The sequence below is a fragment of the Pseudorasbora parva genome, chromosome 18 (assembly GCF_024679245.1).
Source record: "Pseudorasbora parva isolate DD20220531a chromosome 18, ASM2467924v1, whole genome shotgun sequence".
In the NCBI taxonomy this organism is placed as follows: Eukaryota; Metazoa; Chordata; class Actinopteri; order Cypriniformes; family Gobionidae; genus Pseudorasbora; species Pseudorasbora parva.
This window is the reverse complement of record NC_090189.1, coordinates 31,594,069-31,621,629: the sequence shown is the minus strand read 5'-3', so window position 1 is coordinate 31,621,629 and position 27,561 is coordinate 31,594,069. Positions and strand designations below refer to the sequence as shown.

The following is a 27,561-nucleotide window of genomic DNA, read 5'->3' as shown; positions in this document are numbered from 1 at the left end:
TTATTTAAATCTCCAAACATTAGCTATATTTTATAAGATTATATTATATAAATTATATTATATTATAGGAAACAAGTTATTGCATTTAAATAAGACAGATCACAAAGACATGAATGACACTCTCAGCCCAACTAACACAAACCCCATTACATAACAATATAAAAATTTGAATCTGAAGCACAGTGTATTTTTAATGATATTTATTGCATAAATACATTTTACAGGGATAAATATAACGTAAAATCGAAATAAATAAGAATAGCTGCAATCTTCTGCCAGGAATAGAAAGCAGATTATCAAGTAGAGTGATGTGTTCCTTTGAGACCTGCATTCCTAAAACAAAAAATTGAAAAATGTCAAAATATAAGCACCGGGATAATATAACCAACTAAAACTATCAATATGGTCATTAAAACACAAATCAACACACCTTTTAATGTCCCGAGGTATGCTGATGTTTTCTGTTACACAATAGATGCAGAATGTAAAGCCACATATTTTCACAATATATACAATGATACTGCAGGAGGTCGAACAGTACTTACTTAATATGATGGTGACTCCAGTCACTCCAAACTTTTTTAGTTAGTGTGTCCTGAGCTCGGATGCAGAAAGTATATGCTTTTTTCAAGTTCACTTTGAAATGTGTCTCGTTGGTTTCCATTTTCTATATGAACAGAAATTAACATCATCTTTAATAAATCGATCTTAATAAACTGATCTTGAAAATAAATTTTAAAAATCAAGTAAAGCAGCTTACTTCAACATGACTTCCTGTGAAGTCACATGTATGATTTCTGGGAAACACTTTCACCTCGTAGGAGAGGGGAAAGTAACTGCAGGGGAAACTCCACGTCTTAGGGGGGCGCCACTCAAATACATCATCTTCGATCTTGGTGATATTAACTTTATCTGGTTTGACTGAGAGTTTGAGTTAATGTGGTTAGAGTTAGGACAGAAAAAAGTAATTCAGTAGTCTGGTACAGTGGTTCTCAACCAGGGGACAGGGTCCTACTCAAGATGACTTAAAATGATTTCAAATAAGAAAAATAAAATAAAATCAATAAAAATTAATATATAATTAATATACATTTTATAATTTATTCCATACTAGAAAAAACTGGTTACTAATTTGTGATTACAAACATTTTTAAGAATCCTAGGGTCTCCTTTACGGAGAACTTAGGGACTAATGTTTGCGTTCCTTCAAGAAACTTTGCAATGGCTAGCAAATTGTATTGAGTTCCCCTGAGAAACTATGCATTCACTAGCAAAAATGTTTGCATTCCCCCGAGAAACTTTGTGTTTGCTAGCGATTGCGCTGGCTAGTGTTCCCCCGGGAAACTTTGTGTTCACTAGCAAAATGTTTTAATTTCTTTGAGAAACTTTCCTGTTGGCTAGCATAATGTTTGTGTTCCTTCAAGAAAATTTGCGTTGGCTAGCAATTGCGTTGGTTAGCGATTGCGTTGGTTAGCGATTGTGTTGGCTAGCGTTCCCCCGGACAGCTTTGCGTTCACCAGCAAAATGTTTGCATTTCCCTGAGAAACTTTGCATTCGCTAGCAAAATGTTTGCGTTCCCTGAGAAACTTTGCATTCACAAGCAAAATGTTTGCGTTGCCCCCATAGACTGTAAAAAAATATGGACGTAGTGTCCGTGACGTCACCCATAGGATTCCGATAAGCTGTTCTGAAGCTTAAAGTCACTCCCGGATAAAAGAAAATGGGCAAAAGGGCAGGATGTGGGCGGAGCATAGGTGACGTAATCCTTATAGACGGCGGATAAATGGCTATCCACCTGTCACTCAGTGACCACGCCCTTAATTATGCAGAACTTTAAGGCTTTATATAATGTAAACGAGTGAGTTATAAAAAAAATTCACCCCCCTCACAGTTGTCATGAAGATCAAAATTAGCCGTATAGGCCAAAACCACAATTTGTACCAGGCTGTAAACATGCATTTTTTTCTGCTGTAAAGTTGGGCATTTTAACATGGGGCTCAATGAGATTCTGCTCCCTTCTGGAGCCTGTCCCTAGTGGCCAGTCGATGAACTGCAGTTAACATTACTTCCGTATTGGCTTCAAGAGAGTTAGCGGGAGGTTGCCCTGAGAAACTTTGCGTTTGCTAGCAAAAAAAATTAATTCCTTCAAGAAACTTTCCAATTGCTAGCAAAAGGTTTGTGTTCCCTTTAGAAACGTTCCTGTTGGCTAGCAAAATGTTTGCAGAATGTTTGTGTTCCCCTGAGAAACTTTGCATTCGCTAGGAAAAAATGTTTTGTTCCCCCCAAAAACATTGCGTTCGCTAGTGAAATGTTTGCTTTCCTTCGAGAAACTTTGCGTTCATAAAAAAATCCCCAAGAAATGTGTCTCCCATCCTCCCATCTAATTTTTTTTCCTTCTTCATCATGTCCCTGTAGTGAAGGGGCTCCATATTAATCCATATTCAGTAAATCACTAACAATTGGAAGATCATGAAAATGTAAATGTTTGAAGTTTAAAAGAATCGATGAGCGTTCTATTAAAACTCCTGGAATTCTGAAATGTAATTACCGGTATTGTGCTCATATATTTTTGTGGAAAATGTTTGATAAGCAATGGCCTATTACTAAAATGTTACTAACAAACTGCTTTGTCATTTCTGCTCATATTTATATTTATATATATATATATATATATATATATATATATATATATATATATATATATATATATACTTCATATTCATAATTGTTATTGCTTAATTGTATTGAATGTGCAGTTGTAGTGTATATTTTTAAAAACTGTACTTGCAAATAAGCAGTACTTAAGTGTGCTTAAAGTAGCAAGATTAAACTTGCATGACTGTTTCTTATCAGTTTCTTCTATTTTACATATAAAAATCCCACATAAGTAGGTCAAAAGCACTTGTAAGTTTAACTAATTGCATTTAATATTACAAAAAGAAAGTCAGAAAGTATATATATATATATATATGTGGGTCCACACAGCAACCAAATCAGAAGTCCATTACATGTGGTGGCCACCTGGGGGCACAAAAGCTCTTACCAATGTCTCGGATGAAGAAAGTCCTCTGGTGTTCCTCCAGTCTATACTTGTTTCTGACGAGCACAGTGAGGTTGACGCTCCTGGACTCTTCAGAGTACGGGCAGTATTCCTCGTCGATACACGTCAGTCCAGAGATATCAGAGTCCAGAGTGCAGTTGATGAGACTGGAGTTCCTGCATAAGCACATGCACAGTTCAGCTGTGATTTGCTGTTTCAACATAAGCCTAATTCAATTTTTTGTTTATTCTTGATAAATGATTAATCCAGAATAACAATAGTCCTGAATCGTTACCGTATTGCTGCAAAATATACCACTGCTGTGTCTTTCCGTTGGTGATGCCAATTCCAAGAGCAATGAAATCGTCCATTATAGTTTCTCGCAGAGCAAGATATAAATTCTAGACAGACAAAAAAGTTGAGCAGTTTCATTTAAGTCCAGTAGGAAAAACTGATACTTTTCACGTTCATATCATATGTAAATTTTATTATATCAGTTTGAATCATTTAATCTTTTACTCAGTGAATTTTACAATACATTTTTTTTCTAAAGTTAAATATGTGTCGTGGCCACGAATTAAGAATTGGTTCTCTCATTGTAGTAAACTGTTGTGTTTACTAACTCATACCTACTATTTTTTTTCAACACTCTCAGAAAAAAAGGTACAGTGCTGTCACTGGGGCGGTACCCTAAGGTACAAAGTGAAAAGGTACATCTTTGTACCTTACTCACCCCTAAATGGTACATATCAGTACTTTAAGAGTGCATATTAGTACCCTTAAAGGTACATATTAATACCTTAAAGGTACCTGTTAGTACCTTTTTGGTTTTGTACCGCCCCAGTGACAACAATGTACCTTTTTTTCTGACAATGAATGATCAGCGCCTCGCGCTTTTTTTTTTTCATTCCAATACTCTACTTTTTCATTATTTTTCAATGTAAATGTGCTTGATGGATGTCTGTAACCGTTGCACTCGCGTCGGAGCAACACACAACCATTTTTAAATATTAAAAATTAGAGGATTATAATTTAAAAGATTATTATTGTGTACATAAAGATAAAAATGCCTACATGTCACAAAGCAAAGTCATTGCATGTATCAGAATGACCTATTTGCAGTAATGACGAATGAAATTGGCTACTAATTTAACCGATCGTGGCAATACACACATGACTCCTCAGTTTGAGTGTGTCTACAGGTATATTCCGCCATGTAAACAGCGAATCCGCCATAGTGCAAGCACAACTGGCTTTTAAAGGGAATGGGAGATGAGACTCTGATTGGTTTATTGCACGTTACACCCAAAACACACTCCTGACTCATTAAGAGACTAGGTACAATCCTTTTGGACCATGCTCCTGGCGCACCAACCTTTCTTCCATCGTTAAACTAGCAAAAGTGGATTCTGACACGACCCTAAATGCGCCTGCACCGCATGCGCTTCAGACCATGCGCTCAGATCATTAAAATAGGGCCCAACACGTTTTTCCATTCCACTCCACTACTTTTCCGTTGTTTTTCAGTGTAAACACACGCTAGATGAACGTCTTTAACCGTTGCGAGTCTCTTGTGTTTTGCAGCGTCTCGCAGAGCTCAAGTTAAAGGGGTCATATAATGGTACATGCACTTTTACAAGTTGATTATACAGCAATGTGTGTTGGTAGTGACTGTACACAACCATCCTATAACGATAAAAATCCATCAAGTGTTTTTTTTTTTTTTAAATCTCCTTGTATGTTTTCACCTGTGTGAAATCAAGCCGTTCGATGTGTGACATCACACGATCGGATACCCCTCCCACAACTGTTGACTGACAGCAGCGTTTCAGCTCAGACCCGTCCTGAGCGAGCTCAAGCTGTCCGCCATTGTGGATACGCTGGAGCAGAATGGCGTCTAAGCGATTGTGGTGTTCTGTTCTTGGGTGTAATAATGAACACAGCAGTCATTTTGGTGTTGATATATCTGTTATATCGAATTGATACGGTTGAACTTGCACAGATGTGTCCTGAACTTTCTCCTGTTGTCTAAGCAACGCCTCACACTCAAAGCCCCCACAGAACAGAGGGGCGGGGTGAGCAAAGCTCATTAGCATAAAAGGCACATGCACAGAAACGGCTTGCTGAAAACAGAGCTGTTTTTCACCAGGCTAAATAAATGATTTATTTTTTAATACTAAACAGAATTTTTAATTAAAGTATATTACAAAGTTTTAATTTAGACACTAAATAATCATATTAACTTGTACAAAAATGGCACTTTAAATAAAATTCCACTTTTTAAAAAATGCATCTTTAGAAAAAAAAATTGCGTTCGTTGACCCGTCTCACGTTTTTTCCTGTTTAAAACGGCCCTTATTAATTAGTTTCCACATTTTACTAAATTGTGTCCATGCTGTTTATTGGTTCCCGTTTTTAATTTAAATAAAACAAGTGAATAAATGATTACAACATGGCCACAATTTATTAAAACGAGAGAACAAATGATTACATATTGCACACTATTTACATAACGTATTAGTAAAACATGCTGATGTACTTAATAATTTGTGGCCACCTACATATTCCTGCATGTGGTGTGGGGCTCCATAAAAACAGATTTATTAAAAAGTTTTAATAAACCTAACAAAATTCGCCCCACTTCCCCAGTTGATTAGTCGCAGTAGATTAAGACAATAGTTGTGTATTAACGTTTTATGAAATACTGTTTAAATATGCAAATTATGTATTATTTCATTTCATTTCCAGAACAGAAATCTAAACATTGGATAAAGCCATGTTGTTTCATTGTGTTGACAGAGTTTAAGGTTTTTACATATCTATTTTTATCACTCCATTAAACAGAAAATGTCAACAGGCAGATTTTGTATTTAAATCAGGCTAAGGATATATGAACTATGTAAAAAGCTTCATAATATACAGTAGATAGGGACAAATCTGTAAAGTTTGGTGTGTAAGAGCTACTGAAGTGGAGATTTGTTGCAGGAGAAAAAAAATATTTTGAGAAAATACTCTGTATTCTACTTGAAATCTAACAGATAAAGTGCAATAAACATGGATGTCTTTATATGTGTGTGTGTGTGTGTGTGTGTGTGTGTGTGCGTGCGTGCGTGCGACATGTGCGTGCGTGCGTGTGTGTGTGTGTATTGACTATAGCCTATTGATAGAGAAACAATTTGATGGCAAGTTAATCGTGATTTAATCGCTTTGACTAATATTTGCACACATTATGTTTCTCTATAGGCTAGTCAATAAAGACATTTACATTTATGCATATGGCAGTTATGCATAAATAACTCATTCCTCTTGAAGCAATATGGAATAAAGTGCCTAGCTCAAGGACACACAGGCGGGATCGAACCAGCAACCTTCTGTCCATCAGTTCAGTGGTTTAACCCACTAGAGTATTTAACCCACTTCGACTATTCCTTGGGACCAGAAAAATCTTTTTCTCCTAATACTTTTGCTATTACACTGAACACGGACATATTCTTTATATTTACCTCTGTCCCCGGACTGTGTAAGAACTCCTCCTTTAGGAAAGTTGAGCGGATGGACCAGCAGCAGTGTGTGATTCAGGAGATCTCCGCTGTTTGCTCTGTGACACGTGAAGTTTCCCCCGAGCAGCCCGTCGATGGTAACAGTGATGCGGTTTCCCGTCTCGGAGATGCTTTTCCCATTCATCTCCCAGCGAATTTCCTCTCCTTCATACTGCTGTCCACAATACAGTGAGACCTCAGAGCTGGACAGATCTGACACGTCCAGAGCCACAACTACAACAGAAAAGATCATTCATCAGACACACTCAAGCAATGACGTCTACTTCCATAAAGGAATGCTTTTATTCAGCAAGAACACATTAAATGTATCAAAATGTATTATGTATGTTTCATATAAATGTATTTTTGTTCATCAAAGAATGTATCACAGTTTGAAATATTACGCAGCACGAATGTTTTCACAATTAATAATCAGAAATGTTTCTTGAGCAGCAAATCAAATCAGTCTGATTTCTGAAGTATCATGTGACACACTGAACACTGGAGTAGTGATGCTGAAAATTCAGCTTTGATCAATGAAATACATTTTAAAATATATTCAAATAGAAAACAGTTAAATTAAATTTGAATATACACACTATATATATATATAGTTTAAAGATATTAAGATTTAAGCAGTAGTCACCATTTGGTGTGAGGTTCCTCAGTGAAGTGCCGCCTGCCACTGAAGGACAGCTTGCAGAATAACAAAGACAATCTTGTTCATCTAAACAAACAAAAAAGGCAAAAATACTATTAATAGTATATTATTATTGTGTAAATGATTTAAAAGTTGATGCTAATATAGAAGTAAACATTATCTGAATAACAAATATCTGAATAATGTCCCACATTGCTGTCCACAGGCAGTCAGGATGAGTTTGAGTCTTACCTTGAACTGAATGAGTTGCGGTGACTCTCTTCCCTTTCACTGAAGTCCTTTCAGACCTGAGCAACTTATATATGTATGCGATAGAGAAGTGTGAATTCCCAGCAAGCAGAAGCTCTGAACAAAGGGATGTGGAAACCAGTGTGGTTCGTTTGGGATTTCCATGAGCTGTGTAACAGTGAAACACCTCACAGGTCATCTCTAGCAATTATTATCACTTAGTGAAATTGATTTGATTTGATTTTTCGGGGAGAGTGATTCATGTTTTCACTGCTGTTATATGATGATCATTTAGGTTACACTTTACAATGAGGCTTCACATTAATGAACATTAGTTAACTACTTTAATTATCATTTATATATATATATATATATATATATATATATATATATATATATATATATATATATATATATATATACGTATATATATATATATATATATGTATATATATATATATGTATATATATATATATATATATATATATATATATATATATACATATATATATATATATATATATATATATATGTATATATATATATATATATATATATATATATATATATATATATATATATATATATATATATATATATATATATATATATATATACATATATATATATATATATATATATGATTTTTAATGTTAAGTGGTCTCTGTAAAATATTATTTAAAAAAACTGAGTTTGACAGTTGCCTTAAAATTTTGAGTTCATTGAAATTAAAAATTTGAGTTAATACAATGACATTTTTTGAGAATCGACAACCTTTATTAAAATATTAAAAGTTTTTGTATTATTAAAAGTGTATTGGGTAATTGTGTGTGTGTTTTATTTGTGATGACACAGCCAAATTACGCTATTTTCATGATTTATCAAAAAAAAAAATATGTGGTTCAGATTCAGATACAATAATATTTTGAGTTTATTTATTAAACAAATTATTTTCATTGTATCAACTCAAGTTTTTAATTTCAATAAACTCAAAATTTTAAGGCAACCAACCTTTATTCAACCTAATATTCAAATATTATTAAAAGATTTTGTAAGCATATTGGGTAATTGTGTGTGTGTTATTTCTGATGACGCAGTAAAACAATGCCAAATGGCTATTTTCATGATTTATCACATTTTTTATGTGGTCAGATAAAATAATATTTTGAGTTTCTATTTATTAAACCAATTTACTTCATTGTATCAACTTAATTTTTTTATCTAAACAAACTCAAAAACTCAACCAGGTTACTTATTTTGTAAACCCAATTTTTTTTTTTTTAGTTTACAAATATATGGTTTATACATACATGAAAGGTTTCAATGGGCGCATAGTCATTTTTAATATATCCATACATATATCCTATAACTACATATTTGTTATTTAAGATATGTATAATTGCATATTTGTTCCTTCAAATGAAGTTAATGGTGAAAATGAACTAGGCTACTGCTGCCAAAGGCAAATGTAGAGAGTGCCAATTTGTACATACAGTAATTGTACCATGTAAATATATCTTTGCAGTAGTTGTTACACCACAGCCTCTGTCCTGAGTCGTAGTGACGTATAAAAGCAGTGACCCACAATAGAAAGTGTGAACCTTTATCCACGTATGTGTTCATCAACCACAAACCAAAATTCACAGTCAAGGGTAATTTGTTGAACTTCAGCATTAAGATGACATTTTCTACAGTGGTCACAGTTACTCTAACAACCATCCACTCAAATCCTGCTTCCAAATCAATAATAAAGAAGAGGACGCTTCTGTGACGCTTCAGTCCATAAATGCATCCGCAATAAAGATTTCTTCTTAAACCATTGGTTAATATATTAATATACCGGCATGGTCATTCTTGCGTATAGTTCCACAGTTCCTCTAATATAATGCTAGCCTAAAAAACCCAGTTTATTAATTATTAACACATCTATGAAAACCTCTAAAGCTTTTTATAACTTGCAAAGTAATAAAGGAGAGAGAAAAAAACAGTCTTTCTCAGGAAACAAAGAAAATCCAGGGTGAACTGCTGCTTCCCCATCATAACACAAAAGACTCTTTGAACGGGCTGAATAAAGCACATATTTACTGAAAGATGTTTTTTAACTGAATAAAAGCACATATTTAACTTGGTTTAGAGCTGATGTTTGTATAGGCGCTGACATGAAATGTTATTCATATTTAATACAAATGTTATTTTGTGTATAGTAACACTCATTGGCTTCAACTCTAAGCAGGGTCAAACAAATAAGCCTTATACAACAGACTGGTTATTACCAGAGATGCACCAATATTAAAATTTTGGCTGATACTGATAATTCTTTATATTTGAAAGCCAATAAATGATATATTGGCCGATAAATGTTATCGGCCAAATGTTTTTGAGAGCCTGATTACAAAAACAAAAGTCTCACCATTAAAAGCCATGTCCCAAGCACACAATTATATTTTTATTATATTATCAAAAAGCCTATATGACAGACTTGCACTGTATTTTCCAATCATATTTTAAGTTCTTAAAAACCATCATGGCGAACAATGCACATCTGAAGGAAATAATCCATTATTTATCGGCTTTAAGATATCAGCCAAATTTAAAATGTTTAAATAACATTAAAAATTAACATATACATCGGCCGATACCAACATGGTGGCTGATATATCATGCATTCTTAGTTATTACCAATAATTCATTAATAGAAATATCAAACAAAGGGCATTCAGCAAACTATTAACTTTAAATATATTTTACTAATTATTTTAAACTGTATATATATATATAATGAAATATTGCTTCAAATACATAATTAAAGTATTCCTTTAAAATTTCATAAATATACATGTGCGCATAAATTTAAAATATAAATATAAATTTTATACACTACTGTGTAAACATTTGGGTGTAGGTAAGATTTAATTTTTTATAAAAGAAATTAATACTTTTATTGAGCAATGATGCATAATAAGTGACAGATTAAAAAAATCAGCTTTGCCGTTACGGAAATAAATTGAACATTATAAAATATATTAAAATATAATAAATAATATGTATAAAATATAAAAATATTTCTAAATATTATACTTTTTACTGTCTTTTTCTTCTATGTTTTGATCAAATGCATTTGGTTGTGAGCATTAGAGACTTCTTCTTTTTTTTTTAAACCATGACATTAAACCCAAAAAAATTAAACATGGAAAAACTTTTTTACCAACACTTTTATATATATATATATATATATATATATTGGTGCTGTCAAATTCATATATTTGTTTATTTAATATTAGTTATTATGTATAAATACACACATGCATAAAATATAAGAAGTGTTATTTATAAAATAAAATAAAAACATACAGTATACACATGCAAATATTTCTTAAATATATACATGTATGTGTGTGTGTTCAAATATACCAAATAATTATACACAGTACACACATATATTATGTAAACACAAACTTTTATTTTGGATGAGATTAATTGTGATTAATCAATTTGACAGCACTAATATAATATATTTATAATATATAAAATATTATATATTATATATAATATTTTAAATATATATATAATAGCAATACTGTAACAAAATCAGACACAGCAATACTGAGGTGTACAAATGTTTCATCATCTTTTAATTAAAAAACGCATTCTGTATCATTAAAATATGCAACTGTTTCGAATTCTCTTTCATCAGGACAAAGTCTTGAATCCGTTTAAAAACACTTAAGAGTCCTGTGCTTGCGGTTAGCGCACGTGCTATGACATATTGAGCTGCGCAGCTCATTCGAGTCTGGCTCCTGTCATTTCCCATTTCCTGTCCTACTATCCTTCTCAACATAAAGCAATAAAAGAAAACATGTATATAGAGTATGTTGTTGAGGATGTCTTCGCTCAGCTACATTCAGAGCTACATTCCGTGTCCTCCCCAGCCATATTTGTTCCAACCCCATCTTGTTCAGCCATAGAAATATGCAGCCATACTTCTATTAAATCACTTGCTTCCCTTTTCACGCGTGTACACACACACTCTCATCACATGATTACCCCCTTCTCACCCTTATATATCCCCGGGATGCTTGAGGCAAAGCATAGCATCATGGCCACCTTGCAGAGCTGAATAAATGCCTTAAAAGCACCTCAAATTACAAGGAATCTGAACGGTTGCGCGGGTAATGACTGAAATCTTTCCTCCATACCAATTTCACACTTCTGTGGGGACAGTTTGACAGGGAGTGAGGAAGGTCAAATATGCTTGGTGAAGATTGGAATATCTCTCTGAACTGAAAGCTATCTGCAAAAGGTGACGACCGCTTTCAAGCAAAAGCACATGTTCCCAAATGAGGCAGATGTCAAACAGCTGATCTACTAGTGTATTTGACCGAAACTTTCCTAAAAATAAAAAAACTGAACAAATGCTGTTTAAAGAATTTATGTAGTCGATGTAGTATCTGATGAAGAACAGGGATCAAATATGGTGTGTGTGTGTGTGGGGGGGGGGGGGGGGTGAGACAAGCATTGTTTATGCAACATGTAACAGGTCTCCCTCTTCTTAAAAATCTTTATATATTTTTGGTTACAGAGTTTCTAATAAAAACAAAACTTAGGAAAAGAGTCCCGACAAGTGATCTCCTGTTGCTGAAAGCCAATAGCGGTTCATAAAGTCCAATTTGGCCTCAAGTGTCTCCGGTTTAGAAATTCAAGTTCTGACAGACACAGGTAGGTCCACACTTCTGGTCTGCCTTGCAGACATATGCTCTGGTCACAAGAAAAACTAACAGAATATGAAGAGTATAACTCCATAATCCTGAAGATAACAAAGCATTAAGTTTCCCTTGCCAAAACCATACTCATTGCACCTCTATTGGTCAATTCAGGGCTCCAGTTTTCTAACCCTGAGACTTTTAACCAGAAATTCTGAATCTCAACTCCCTTAGAGGAGCTGTAAGTCCAAGGCAGTGTGTTATTTAAAGGGAGAAGCCTCTAGAGATGTTCACTCTAGACTCAAACGGCCAATCCCGAAGAAATCTTCTAAAAGATCTTGAAGCCCACGCACACCATTCACACTTGGTGTGCCGGTAAAAAATTCCCAAGGAGGCATTTAGTTTTCGACAGGTGTGGGGGTTCTGCGGCAGTGGTGGGGTTGTGGGAGGCTGGCTGACGATCACCTGGACAACATAGTCTCTAGAGATCTTCAGTTCGTCCAGCTTCATCTTGTCGGTGAGCGGTCGGCCCGAAAAGAACCAGCGCTGGCTGGTGGCCGCCACACCTTCCTGGGTCTGAAGACGGCGCTTCATCTGCTGGACGTTGTCGCTGGTGCGGACGGCCAAGCGTAGATCCCGGCCCGTGGAAAGACGGAGACGCAACTGGCACTCCTGGCCCTCGCTAGCTGGAGCTTCCGGGGCCTCAATGGTCTCCGACTCGCTCTTTTCCTCGATCATGTTGACGGGAGGGGAGAGGCAGTAGACGGGCAGCTGGTAGCGGTTTCCCCAGCTCATCGTAGCATTCAGTCAGAGCGCCTGGAGATGGCACAAAAAGAAGCTTTATATAAGCCATATGGAGTCCCTCTTTTTTGACTTGTCTAATGCTTTAAAACAGGAGATCTTAATACTCTAATATAGAATCTGCATATGTCTAATATACAGTATAGTCGAATCTAAAAGTTTGAGATCACACTGAAAATCTGAAATACAAATTCTTATTTAGACCTGGAAATAAACAGTGTTCAAATAAAACAATAAAAAAATGAATAGAATGGATAAAATCAAGAAATATTCATGGTTCTGTGCTATATTTTGGAACATTATTCAAATGAGAAAATGTATTACATTTATTATGAACTTCTTTGATTAAAATGTCAGATTTCATTGCTTCCAATGAAGCACAAGACAATATCATACAATCATGGATGGATGGATGGATGGATGGATGGATGGATGGATGGATGGATGGATGGATGGATGGATGGATGGATGGATGGATGGATGGATGGATGGATGGATGGATGGATGGATGGATGGATGGATGTAGGGCTGGGCGATATGGAGCAAAAAATATATCTCGATATACAATATATATCTTGATATCTTTACGGGAAAAATAACCCCCCAAAAACGCAAAAACGAATATGCCAAATATTATAAAGTCTTTTTTTTATTGAAGTGCAAAGAGGTAGTTAGTTCATGTAGGAAAAAAGTGCTTTTGACATTTAAAAAAAACTACCTGATTACATAAATAATAACAATTTAACTGTAAAATAAAAGAAATAATAGCCTTCTTTTCATTAATTTCATGCTTTCAAAAGATTAATCAAAGACTCTTCTTTTTACATTTAAAGTAAACAGTAAGCATTTTGCAGAAAGTTTGGGGCATGACTGAGATATAAATAAACTGATTTTGTCATAACACCAGTTCCTGTTAAATTTGTATCAAAATTCAAACAGTAGGCTATATGTCGTGCTCTTTACTAAAGCGTGACTGAGTGCCTCATCATGCGGATCATGCAGGCTACCCATGAGGCAAGCTTTCTTTCTTTTTCACTTACAGAACGAAATATGAACGTCAGAAGGTAGGCTATATGATACAACACAACTTAAAGAAGAGCACTGTGTCTCAGGACACCCGGGATGTTGCGTCTTTCCCTCTTGGTTAAAACATGAATAGACCTATTCATCATAATCCAGTGATAAAGCTGACAAAATAATAATAATGATTTTGCAATAATTTTTAAATGTTTTCAAATAATATGCGATCATTTTGACATTTTAACCGAAAATCATGCGATCAGTTAGACACGAATCATAAACTGACATGATTGCGACTGTGAGTGCGTCTCGCACCAATAGTGTCAATCACCTGACTGTGGGTGAAACTTGTGATTTGAACTATGATGAACATTAATATTTCTTTATGAATTTAAGCAAGCAGTTGTGTTAGAAGGAAAATAATGGTCTCTAAACTAAGTCTTAAACAAAGCACACGCTTGTCAACATGATAACTAATCCTCACCTGGTTGTGGAAGCAGCCGTGTTCAATGAGACAACACGCGAGGGGATGGGGAACAAAAGCAAGGAGACGGGAGGCGCGCGAGCGGAGCGAGCACAGCACAGAGAAGAAAAACATGCAAAGTGGCAAAATCAGAATTAAATATAAACAATATATTGATATATACGATATGTCAAAATCCATATCGAGTTGAAAAAATATCTCGATATATTTTAAATATTGAGATATCGCCCACCCCTAGGTTGATGAATGGATGGATGGATGGATGGATGGATGGATGGATGGATGGATGGATGGATGGATGGATGGATGGATGGACGGATGTTCACAAGGCTTCACAAGGGTCACAATAGCAGTTTTATAAAACAACAATGTCTTACAAACCAAGTCAAAGTTGACAATAATGAGGAAAACTCCCTCAGATTTAGTTAGGAAGAAACCTTGGGAGGAACTAAGACTTACATGGGGAAGCCCTCCTCAGACTAGCATTTGGCACACATTTAAACTCATTTCTAAACAGCATTTACATGTTAATGTAAACCAAAATGAATTCTGACAACAACAAAACAAAACCAAACTTCAATTAAAATAATATTTTAAGAAGCATCAGAAATCCTCCAGGCTCTTGATTCCGTAGAACAGACATTGGGTATTATTTGGAACTGGTATTAAGGTTTTTTTTTTTTGAAATCCTAAAATCCTACAAGTAAAATGAACACACAAGCGCATCACATGATGAGCATTCCTATGACATAAAGACTGACTGTGGATCTATCAACTTTTTTGACCAAAGAGGAAGTAGAAGTAATGAATCAATGGCAATGGGACGGGTTTCTAACCACAGTAACAATAAGATTACATCACTGGCATCTTCCAAAGAGGAAGTAAGTCATTTTAATCATAGTGAGCTACACCTCTTTGGAATTCAGCTAAAAAAATACTATATAATATGCATGCTATCAAGATGACACAAGTTTTGTTTTTAAGGATTGTATCAGTAATGACAAGATTACAATAATTGCTTCTGAAACTTTCTGGTGAAACTCTTTACTGCTCATCAGATCAAACTCAAAGCACTTCTGAATAACCCAGAATAAAAACTAAAAGTACAAATTAAATTATTTCATCTGTGGTACTAAAGAAAAAAAGATGCAGTAGTATATCATTTCTGTCCTATGAAGTCAAATGATAGCTTTGTGTGAGGAACAAACAGAAATGAAGTCTTTATTCAGTGCAGCTTTAATGGAAGTTCATGACAGAAAAAGCGCTCAGAATTTGTCAATGAATTTGTTGATCCAGTTCACAAAACCAGCCTAAATGATTTGTTCCCAAATTGGAGTTTAATTTAGTTTGTCGGGTTGCAGCTTTAAACAGCTCACAACATGGGGAAGAATATCAGCATTAACTTTGGTTTGTTCCCCACACAAATATCTTGTGACTTCAAAGTAAATATTATCCACAACCATTATTGATGACTTTTATGCTGCTGCTTCTTTTTACTTCTTAAAACATGAATGCCTCAGTCTAGCCATAAAACAACCAGTACATTAATTACAATTTGATCATATAGTGGTCTATGGACAAAAGGTCATATTTGGAACAAATAATGAGTTAGTAACAGATGCTTTTCCTTTGACACTAAACCAAATGTCACACATAAAATTGTACTGTAAAAACTGTTACAACAGCTTGTTACTGGGGCAGTACTAAAAGGACCCATAAAATTAAATTTATGTCACTAATGACTCACCCTAAGGTTGTTCCACACCAATAAGACCTCTGTTCGTCTTCAGAAAACATTTTAAGATATTTTAGATTTAGTCCAACAGTGTATCTAAGTGTATGCACACTATACTGTCCATGTCCAGAAAGGGAATAAAACATCATCAAAGTAGTCCATATGTCACATCAGTTAGTTAATTAGAGTCTCTTGAAGCATCGAAAATACATTTTGATCCAAAAATAACAAAAACTACGACTTTATTTAGCATTGTCTTCTCTTCCGCGTTTGTTTTCAAACCTCACATAAAGATTCAAGCGGTCATGAATCAGCGGATTGATTCATGATTCGGATCACGCGTCAAACTGCTGAAATCACGTGACATTGGTGATCCGAATCATGAATCAATCTGCTGATTCATGACCGTTTGAATCTTTATTTGAGGTTTGAAAACAAACGCGGAAGAGAAGACAATGCTGAATAATGTTGTGTCATCCGGACTAATGAGGACAAGGACAACCCAAGTTGTTATCAGCACTCAGTTCAGAAGCCACATCTCTGATGGTAAGGGGCTTCATGAGTGTGTGTGGCATGGGCAGCTTACACATCAGCTTACCACTAGCCCTGCACATGTTGTATGTCTCCCTCATCTAACCCACCTGATTCAACTCATGAGCTCATTAGTAGAGACTGCAAGATCTGAAATGGGTGTGTCAGATATAGGAATACATCCAAAATGTGCAGGAACTACTGTTCTAGAACAACATATGCTCCCATCCAGACGTCATCTCTTTCAGGGAAGACCTTGCATTTTCTAACATGGCAATGCCAGACCACATACTGCATCAATTACAACATCATGGGTTCGTAGAAGAAGGATCCGGGTACTGAAATGGCCAGCCTGCAGTCCAGATTTTTCACCCATAAAAATATTTGGTGCATCATAAAGAGGAAGATACGACAAAAAAACCTAAGACAGTTGAGCAGCTAGAAGTCTGTATTAGACAAGAATGGGACAACAATCCTATTCCTAAACTTGAGCAACTTTTCTCCTCAGGCCCCAGACATTAGCAGACTGTTATAAAAAGAAGAGGGGATGCCACACAGTGGTAAACATGGCCTTGTCCTAACTTTTTTTTTAAATGTGTTGATGCCATGAAATTTAAAATTTTATTTTCCCCTTAAAATTATACATTTTCTCAGTTTAAAAATGTGATATGTTATCTATGTTGTATTCTGAATAAAATATTGAAACTTCCGCGTCATTGCATTCTGTTTTTATTCACAATTTGTACAGTGTCCCAACTTTTTTTGTATATCCTAGTGGGCACCGAACTGTTTCCTTGCAGATGTTTCAAATCAGCATTCTCCACAGTGTGAGGGTATCAATGTCCTAGTTGTGTCACTCAAAGTTAAGACGATTGCAAGAAGGAAATGACACTGACATATTATTCCCTCCATGTGAACCTCGTCTCTATTCAATCATAATCTCAAGTACCCCCTCATCATATGAATGTGCCTTTGACAAACGCCTTCAGGCAGGTTTTCAGCCAGTAAGAGTCAATAAATGTTCAAGAGCTGCTTCAGAGGTGATTTCTTGGCTCTCGGTCAAATACAGTAACTGCCCCAGTATCAACAGACCCAGAAAACGGCTTGTACCTGATAACAGCTGCCACGTAATCCTCATGACAATAGGTTTATCTAAGTTTTCCCCATTTCGGAATCTGTCTAGTGTCTACATGGTACAGATAAAAATGTAGGAGTTCTTTTTGTGGGATCAAACATTACAGAATGGCAATTTTAGTTCAACCCATTTCTAAAAGAATGACCCTGATTCTAAAGTGAAATGAGCATACATCGCTCATCTGATTCAGTGGTATTTTAACATTATTTATATACAATTGACCCTTCGATAAGCCACGCCCCGAAAACTGCCACAGGCCAATCGTAGCTTAGCAACCGTAACTAGGCGCGGAAGTTCTGTCAAGCTTTCGAGCAAGGGAAACATGCTGATGCAAACTTGTGCGTATGGATTGTGCAAATCTGATACCTATCCTAAAAGTTTTGGAAGGAGGGTGGAATTTTTTTCCTTCCCCAAACATAAAACCCAAGGTAAGAAATGCCAGGCGTGAATCAAGTGTGTGTGAGGCCACATTCACAACTAACGTTCACACTTCTCAACTTCTCATAAGATTTTCTGTCCAATCAAATGCTCTCTAGAATCTGAAACGTCCTGCCCTCTCCATAATAAATAGACTCTGAAGCTGCAGCTAAAATCAGTAATTTACTCACACATTTACTATTTTAAACATGGTGAAAGGCACATAGTGCATTATATAGAGCATACAGAAAGATTCAAAATGTGTAAATATGCTTTCCAGTGGGGTGAATGAAGTGTGGTTTCACGTTAGTGTCATGTGAACTGCCGCAGCTCCGGTCCAGAGACACGAAAGCACAGAGCGGGTCAAATGTGCAAGTTAGCCCAGAACACAAAACGTATTGGACCCATTTGAATTCTGAACAGACTGCTATGTTTTTATAGAATATGGAGGAGATTATGATGAGAAGCGGAACGTGATTAGGAGGAAACTGCGGCTTTACACAGCTCAACGGCTCTGGCCTAGCTGTGATATAGACTACACGCTATTGGCCGTTTAAAAAAAGGGGAGAAGTTGTTTGATACGTCCTACCCTGCCTTTCTGTTTCAGCGAAAATTACATCAACACACTGAATAATGCTGACAGATCCCTGTATCACCTCAGTTCAACTTCCTCTTTAATACAAGTTACAGGCATGCATGAACATCAAAAGATATGTAAGGCATGTTTCATGTAATCGCTCAATCTGTGTTTCAACCGTGGAAAGACGTCAATAATACAGCTAGTAAACAATACGTCACTTAATGCTGCATTTACCTCAGGAAAGTTATCCAGTGTTCACAGTCATTAGTTAGTAATTTTTAAAAAAAACTTAAAAAACTGTAAAAAAAACTAAAAGTTTATTTACAGTTAATACTGTAAATATTATTTATATATTTATATAAATGTTAATTATATATATATATATATATATATATATATATATATATATATATATATATATATATATATATATATATATATATACATATATATATATTGCATATAGTTATTTATATTATATTTATATTATATATAAATTATTGTGTTTTGGCAGATAACATTCTGAATAATAGGCTCAGTTTCGGCATCTCTAATAATTTTTTTTTTAAATTTGTTTTAGCTAACAATAACTGGTCTGATTCCCAAATATATGACTCTGTGGAGTCATTTTTTATTTAAATCAAACACATGTAGGTTATTATTGTATGGCATGTCGCCTCCAAAATGACTGAAACATCACTAAAAAGCTTTTTTTGACTATTGGGTTACACTTTATTATATATTTTAAGGTGATGTAGTACTGAGTAATATTAATTAAAGCTGCTGTCTGTAAGTTTTGCCTCCTTGTCGCCATCTCTGTTTGAAACCTGGAATTGCAGTTATTTGAGGAACGATTATCGTTACATAGGTTGAGCATCGGCAAGGATGAATCTGATGTTTTGAGGAGTATGTGCGGCTGTCATTTAATCACCGCACCGGTGTGGACACTGTACTTCAGAATCACAGATTCGACTCAAGTTTCACTGGAAAATGTCATCTGAACAAGTAAGTAATTTGTCAGCCACTTTTGTTCTGACCAACTGAGAAAAAAAAGCATTACAATAAAGGATGGCACCAATGGTGATTAAATCTAATGATTGTTTAGCTCATATCTCAACAAACAGAGCAAATTATTCAGCATTATATTGATTATATAGCACCCCCATATTGCCAAAATGGAATGCTCCTCGTTTCATAACACCCGCAAAGATTCGATTATGAGATCGGTGGTCGAATCTGGCTCCGCATATCAATGCATCGAATCTTGGACTATTCGGGGTCACCCCTAGTATTGTTATACTGTTATTGTTAACAACATTAGCATTGCATACATGTATTTGTGTATTAGCATTACCTGTAGATTTCTATACAGTCTGATCTTTTGCTTTTGACAATAGGTGAATCTCCAGTTGCCACTGATGATTGTCGTTTGGACCTTTCTGGATTACAATCTGCCATCAAAATGGTAAATTTAATTACGCCAGCTGCTGTGAGGACAGACTGTACATGATCCGCCACCTGCAGCATCAGGCCTGGTTCTACGGGGGGTGCTAAGCACCCTCAAACGCAAGCAAAAGCACCCTCAGTTTACAAAGTAATAATATTGGCAAAACAGATTTGGCAGATTTTCACATTTGTGTCCGAGCTCTGGAGAGCGTCAAATGCATCTATTTACAGCGTGCTTTTGCAGTTGTGAGTGGTGTAGCCAATCACAGACACAGCGGTGAGTGATGCAGCCAATCACAGACAGTTGTTTATCTCTGGAACGCGATCAGAATCTCACCACTTGAAATTGTTGAGCTCATTCAGTGCGGAGTTAATGAAGGCTCGCGAAACCTCTTAATAACAAACAAAATCAAGCTACTATGTAAGTAAGAGATTTATTGTTGACAACTTCATTTTTATAGCGAAACTTTGTGCAATCACGATGAACTGACAAAGCAACAGCATTGTAGTGATCGTAGAGATCTTGGCTCTTTCGAGGCTACAGTCATTCATTTATAAAATCGACTGCCAATATTGCTTGCTGCAAAGTTTTGGAATTAGACATCTAAATATAAATGGAACTCTACATGAGACAGAAATATCCCCGAGACCCAGAATAGAGGTTTTGCATCAGTAGAGACTATAGGTGTTTCTCAATGTCAAGGATGCTTCCTTGGAAGGACTGATCCTTCTAAGTCACTTCCTTCAGATGCTAGGCGAGGCTCCTCTTTAGCATTCGAAGAACACGTAAATGGAACAGGCTAGCAAGTGCACGTCTTTGCGTCATTACGTCAGTGAAAAGGTCCGTTGGCCATCAATAACGTTATGTGTAACGTTATTTGTATATTTTTTTATATCAATACAGTAGTAATTTGTAAACTTTTCTTATATTTACTACGGTTATAACAAACGTAAATAAAAGCATTGTGGAAAGCAGGGAGGTGAGGGACCGTGAGAGCGGGCCGGTGGAGTGATAATGAGCGGCAACTGATCGCCACACCGGTCTCGGCTCACGGCAGTGACGGGAGTATAATTGGAGGAGCGTGGAAGGACTAGACCTGGACTTTATGTTATGGTTTGTTTATGTTTTATTATGTGGGTGCGGGCAGTCGCCCGCGTTACTTTCGTTTTGTTTATTATTTATTATAAAGTTGTTAAACGTTCGCCGGTTCCCGCCTCCTTCCTTCCCATCGACAAACCCCGATACAAGCATATTTGCCCCGTTCACGCTCCGACTCCGGGAACGTCTGAAGATAGCAAAGCTGCGTGCATAGGATTGTGGGTGATTTGAGAACGCGAAGTGCGCGAAGGCTACTCATATGCATCCTTTCCTGTATATGACATATTTTTCGAACGAAGGACTCAGTCCTTGGTTGAAATTCGAGGATCCTCGACATTGGAACAGTCCTTCGACGAGTGTTGATGACGTGGCATCCTCGGAATTCTGGCTTCCGAGGATCCTTCCTTGACATTGAGAAACGCCTATTATTTAGCGAATTTCTCTAACAACACAGTTTTAAGTTTTCTTATACAATATAAGACATTCTTATGAAAATATTATTACATGTCTTTGTACATTACATATAGTCCCAAAACACATTAAAAATGCAAATTAGAAAGGAAATGGCATTTATGGCCATGTTCACACACATATTGCATTAAGTAGCCTAAAATGGTAGCCTATATCAAATTATTCTAGGTTTTCATAACATTGAAAATAATCTTTATACAAAATTGTATATAAGTTGAAAATAAATGGATTGGATGAATGAAAATAAAATCTAAAAAAATTTTGTCTATTCATGTCTTTTAATTTCCTCAATAAAGGGGTTCTGGTGTCCTCTGTATAGTAGAATATATCGCATATAAAATAGGAATTAAAAAAAAATTCAAAATTCACATAAGCTTTTTTTTTTGTTCTCAAGAAGATGATATGTTCAAATACTAGTAACGCATTAAAGTAAATTACCTGTAAACATACATTTCTCACTTTATACCACTTTGGTGGAGCCGTTGCTTAGCACCCTCAGTAATTTCAGAAGCACCCTCAATGATTCTGGAACCGGGCCTGTGCAGCTTCCTCACATCCAAACCAGACTCCTTCTTTATGTATACAGACGTGACGTCATGACGCAAATAAATCCTTGAATTTCCTGCAGAAATCCACCAGTACCACTCAAATTATAACACATTATTACAAGCCAAGGTAAGGAGATTTGCTGGTTATTTACTTGCTCAAAAAGATTTTGGATCATCTTTAACCAAAAAAGGCTTTTACTTTAACTTACTTTAGCTTTAACTGCATGCACTTGCTATAGAGTTATGGTTATGCTTAGGGTTTGGTTTAAGGTTAGTTACTTATGCGTAATTTACTGTTATTACTATAATAAGTCACCTTAAAAATAACTGCTACCAAAAATTGTTTCAAATAGTATTTCAATTTGAAATTATGTTTCATGAATAAGGCCCATTAAAAAGAATCAATTAGGGCATGTGTTAGAAAATGTTTTAGTATCAACGCAGACAAATAACAAGTTGTGATTTTACTTCAATAATAAAAGCTGCACTTGATCCTCTGGGATAAAACTGGGTTATGCAGATCTTTATTTATACTATCAGAGATACAGAAATACGATGAGCTCAACAGTTACAGTAAAGAGGCCCTACGGTGCTGTAAGACTACTGTCCCAGTTAGACACATTCAAGGACATCTATAGTACAACATTTCCAAATACTCAGTCTCTACACTATGAGAGCAATGTGATTCAATAGCAATAAAGTGAACGGACATCAAAAACACTGCTGACGAGCACTCAAGACTCTAAGTGCCACTACTCTTCACATAAACATGACCAAAAAACACTCCGAGAACTGCGTAACCCACCTCTGTTTACTCACGCCCAGAGGTTAAGAGAAAGTGGAGACTGGTTACGATCTGTGACCTTTTCACTACGTGAATCTCCGAGCTATAAATACACCTACACTGCTCTCCTGAGTGCAGTGCATGTCGAACAACCACAGGCCCGATGCATGACAAGCAGAGCAGCTCTAGAACCCCGAAAACCTCTGTGGATGGAATTTCTCCTGCTGCTGAAACAACTACAGATGCTCACTATGACTGCATTGCTGACAAAGTCTCATGCAACTCTTTACCGTTGGACATCACCCGGTCCTCCGTGTGGTGGGGAGGGGGTTATACTTTGAAAAGGCCACCATGAGGTGAACGTTTTGGAAGCGGTGGTTTTATGAAGAATACATGCATGGAAATGTACATGGCCTTTACAGTAAAAAAAAAACTTTAAAAAAACTTGCCACCCATTTGTGTCAGTTATGATTCAATGTCAATAGCATTGACAGTTGATACATGTGCAAAAATTCATACAAAATTACTCTATATGGACTCACGTTAATTTCATATGGTTTTACAGTTTTTCTCAGTCGCTTTGGTACATTTCTCAGATCAGAATTGAAATTCTCAAAACTACCTGTTCAATTCTCACATCATTGTGTCACTTGGGCACATCAAAAAAGCAGTTTCTTATTTCTTTGAACAAGTTGCAAATGCTTTGGTACGTCCATGCAAATGATTATGTACAAATATCTGCTGTTTCCTACATTATAAGTTGCTTATGTCATGTTGATCAAAATGTATTATATTGGGTCTCTGTTGAATAGTCTCACCCCCCACAACATTTAGGCACAAACTCATAGCATAAGTCTTTACATGCAAAATGGTTTACAACTTGTTGGGCCTATCTTTTCTTCAGTTTTTTTCTCACAAAATGGACCAAAAGAGAAATATTAAAAAAATAAATTAAGACAGTTATAGCCTATGTTATCAGGCAGTTAGATTCTGTCGTTGTCTCTGAGAATATGCGCTGAAAGCTTGTCAGATTTTACTTTCACTTTCTGTAGTGAATAACTGACTGGGTTTGAGACTGCGTTTGCATATCCACTCACGTTCATGAAATAAAAAAATAAAATAGGGCAACATTATTGCGTCAAATGATGGACAACAGTTCCCATTTCCCGTTGGTAGGGTAAATATTAATTAATATTAAATTAAGGTAAATAAATGCATTAAGTGTGAAAGTAAAACAAGTAGCCCCAGATCAACTTGCTAAATGAATAAGAGGCACTAGATATGCTGTAGCCTACACGGTGGTTTAGAAAACTAATTATCCATTTTACAACGCAAACTGGAGGCACAAAAGTTAACTTAATTTCTGCTATTTGATAGCTGCCTACATAACTTAAAGATCTCCCTCTTTTCATTTTCTTTCTTGCTGCTTTTAAAAATGAAATGGTTACAGTTTTTCTCAATCGATTTGACACATTTCTCCAAACTCAGGTAACTGCTCTCAAAACATTTAACAAAGTGATCAGCACACTTTGTAATTGTCCTAAACAGATAGTAAATTATCCTTCATTTCATACAAATTTTAAATCAAAAGCATAATTTTCTCAAAACACTGGGGGGGAAATTTCTCAAATTCCCTAATGTTATCACAGCAGTTCATACAGCCAACCAAATCTTTAATATATCAGGAAAAACATTTGCAAAAAAAAAAAAACAAGCATTGTTACCATTTTCAAAACACAACAAACAAAACTGTGAATTGTAAAATAGTCAGTTGCACACATTATGTCCTCAGTTAACCCCAAATTGATATCTGATGAGTTAGTAATACACGCAACACACGAAATACAAATATCCCAATTGTTAAAACAGCTATCTCAATTACAAAAAACTATTAAATTCATATATATATATATATATATATATATATATATATATATATATATATATATATATATATATATATATATATATATATATATATATATATCTCAAGAAGATATATAATGGGAAGAGTAAAAGGTTTTGGAGAGGATAGAGGAAGGGTAATATTGAGAATAGTGGAAGAGATAAAAGAGAGATTAGGGGATATGAATAGTTGGTACAGGAAGAGGAGATGGAGCAAGAAGAGCTGAGGATGTAGGAAGAGGAGTAGCGTGACAAGAGATTGTAGAGTGGAAGGCAATGGCATTAGTGGAAAGCACAATAGAATAAAATAAAAAGACATGGAGAGAGGGGAAGGGGAGAGCAAAATGTAACAGGAGGGGGGAGAGGTAGAAGGATTGCGTACAGACAGGTTTCAAATAAATCAGAGCCACCCTAACTGACCATGTCATAAATGATGGTCTTGACTTGAGAGAAACTGGACAGAAAGTTCAGCATAGTATAAACATCATGCCACAGTAAATGTGTGCTGCAATCCACTGGTGCTGTGGCACACGCTTTATTGGGGTGGCACAACACAGAAAGGCTCCTACATTTTTTAAACCCCCTCAATGAAATCCATTTTATGCAGAGTGATCAGGAACAAATTGTGAAATTGTGTAGTTGTATGGGACAATATCCAATTTCACCTTTCAGCACTGGTGCAAGAGTGGCTCAAGCATCACCCAGATATCATGGTGATGTTCCTTCCAGCATATTCTCCTCTTGGAGATGAAAATATCGCAACCCTTACAACCAAATAAGTCTTCTTCAAGCAATTGAAGAGGCCTGTGGAGAAGTTGAGGCGCAAGGATGGATCCAGCATTCCCACAATGCACGACTCATGCATTTATAAAATGCTATGATGCTGATGAAATTCTTTTCGACCAGATTTAACTGAGAGGTAAGATCTAAAGTTCACTGATTCAATGATTTCAGTAGATTATTTATTTATTTATTTATTTATTTATTTATTTATTTGGTCATTTATTGGAAGAATATTCCGTGTTAATCAATTAAAATCATTAAAGAACTTTGAATAACACAATTAAAGAACATGAAAAATGTGTATTTCATTCATGTATTAGAGTATCTACAGCTGAATTTTGTATTAAATCAACAGAGAACACACTTAGTTTTAATGGTAGTATTTGTTTTTGATAAATGCATTAATAGAATAAACTGCAATGCTTCATTATGCAGTGAATACTGAACTGTTTTGCCAACATATGAGTGTGTTTAGTTTGCTGTGTTAATAGTTTTGAGAGCAACTACATTCATTTGGAGAAATGTGTCAAATCGATTGAGAAAAACTGTAAACTTCTGCTTTCGCGCAGGCCCATTGAGGCAAAATATGGCTTTGCTTCAGCTGTGCGATAACCTCACGAAGGGCGATCAGAATTTCTGACACGCCAGAAATTCATCCGACCATCTGTTTCCCGATCGTGAGAGGTTTGTCGCCTCTCATTTCCCCCTGTACACTGCACGAACACCTCACGACAAACGACCCACGATAAACCTGAAAATAGGCGCGACCCAAAAAAGAATCGCACGAGTCAGAATTCGGCTCTTAATCGGACGAAAATCATAAAGTGTATGCCCAGCTTTACATCACATAAATTCATCCTCGTCTCACGAAATACATGACAGTAAGTGACCGGTGAACTAGAGAAGAAAAGAGTAAACTATATAGTAACTTATATAATGTTTATCTGATATGAATAAAATATGTAGTCAAATTATAACTGTCTGAAAGGATTGTTATTGCCGCTTCCATAGACATCAGCGTGTTTTTTGCTAGTATTTAGGTTCATTTTACATTTACGCATTTGGCAAACGCTTTTATCCAAAGCGACTTACATTGCATTCAAGGTACACATTTTTTACATTATTGCCATGTGTTGCTTTCCCTGGGAATCGAACCCATGACCTTGGCGTTGCTAGCGCCATGCTCTACTAGTTGAGCTACAGGAAAGCCGTTGAGCTACAGGAAAGCATTTTAATGTCTGGAACCCAAATAAACATGATGTGGTTGAAAACACTGAAAAGTTGTGATACGTGATGAGTGCTGAGAGCGTCTATCTCTGTTTTGGCGCCAGCCAATGTGCGAACACGCGTTTAAACTTAAGTGGGCGGCACCGACATAAGGAACTGAAATCTGCGTTCTGATTTTGTCCGGTACATACCAGTTATATAGGAACCCAACCCTACTTATCATACATTGTCTAATCAGCATATTGATATGGCACACCTGTGAGGTGGATGGATTATCTCGGCAAAGGAGAAGTGCTCACTAACACAGATTTGTGAAAAATGTTTGCAAGAAATATCCCTTTTGTGTACATAGAAAAATGGGGGCAAAAAACAAAAGTGTTACGTTTCTAATTTAGTTTATTATAATTTAGTGTGTATTAGGGCTGA

The 27,561-nt window shown here is 35.8% G+C and overlaps 2 protein-coding genes and 1 non-coding gene across 3 annotated transcripts in view; all 3 read right to left on the bottom strand.

The window, feature by feature from the left end:
- Positions 1 to 225: 225 nt before the first annotated feature.
- On the bottom strand, positions 226 to 7,429 carry il12bb (interleukin 12B, b). The gene is given in 9 exon segments (XM_067423689.1): positions 226 to 333; positions 431 to 461; positions 546 to 667; positions 761 to 921; positions 3,044 to 3,216; positions 3,336 to 3,441; positions 6,544 to 6,813; positions 7,226 to 7,264; positions 7,267 to 7,429. Coding segments are annotated over 8 exon segments (939 nt in total). The 5' UTR covers positions 7,307 to 7,429; the 3' UTR covers positions 226 to 333; positions 431 to 433.
- A 5,138-nt stretch (positions 7,430 to 12,567) lies between these two features.
- The window catches only part of ubtd2 (ubiquitin domain containing 2), a 45,368-nt gene continuing 30,374 nt past the window's right edge, over positions 12,568 to 27,561 (bottom strand). Inside the window, 3 exon segments of the mRNA XM_067424196.1 lie at positions 12,568 to 12,588; positions 12,590 to 12,955; positions 12,957 to 12,985. Of these exon segments, the coding sequence (XP_067280297.1) occupies positions 12,568 to 12,588; positions 12,590 to 12,955; positions 12,957 to 12,985 (416 nt within the window).
- Positions 27,043 to 27,117, bottom strand: trnaa-agc (transfer RNA alanine (anticodon AGC)). Its single transcript has one exon. It is a non-coding gene; the product is annotated as a tRNA-Ala (tRNA).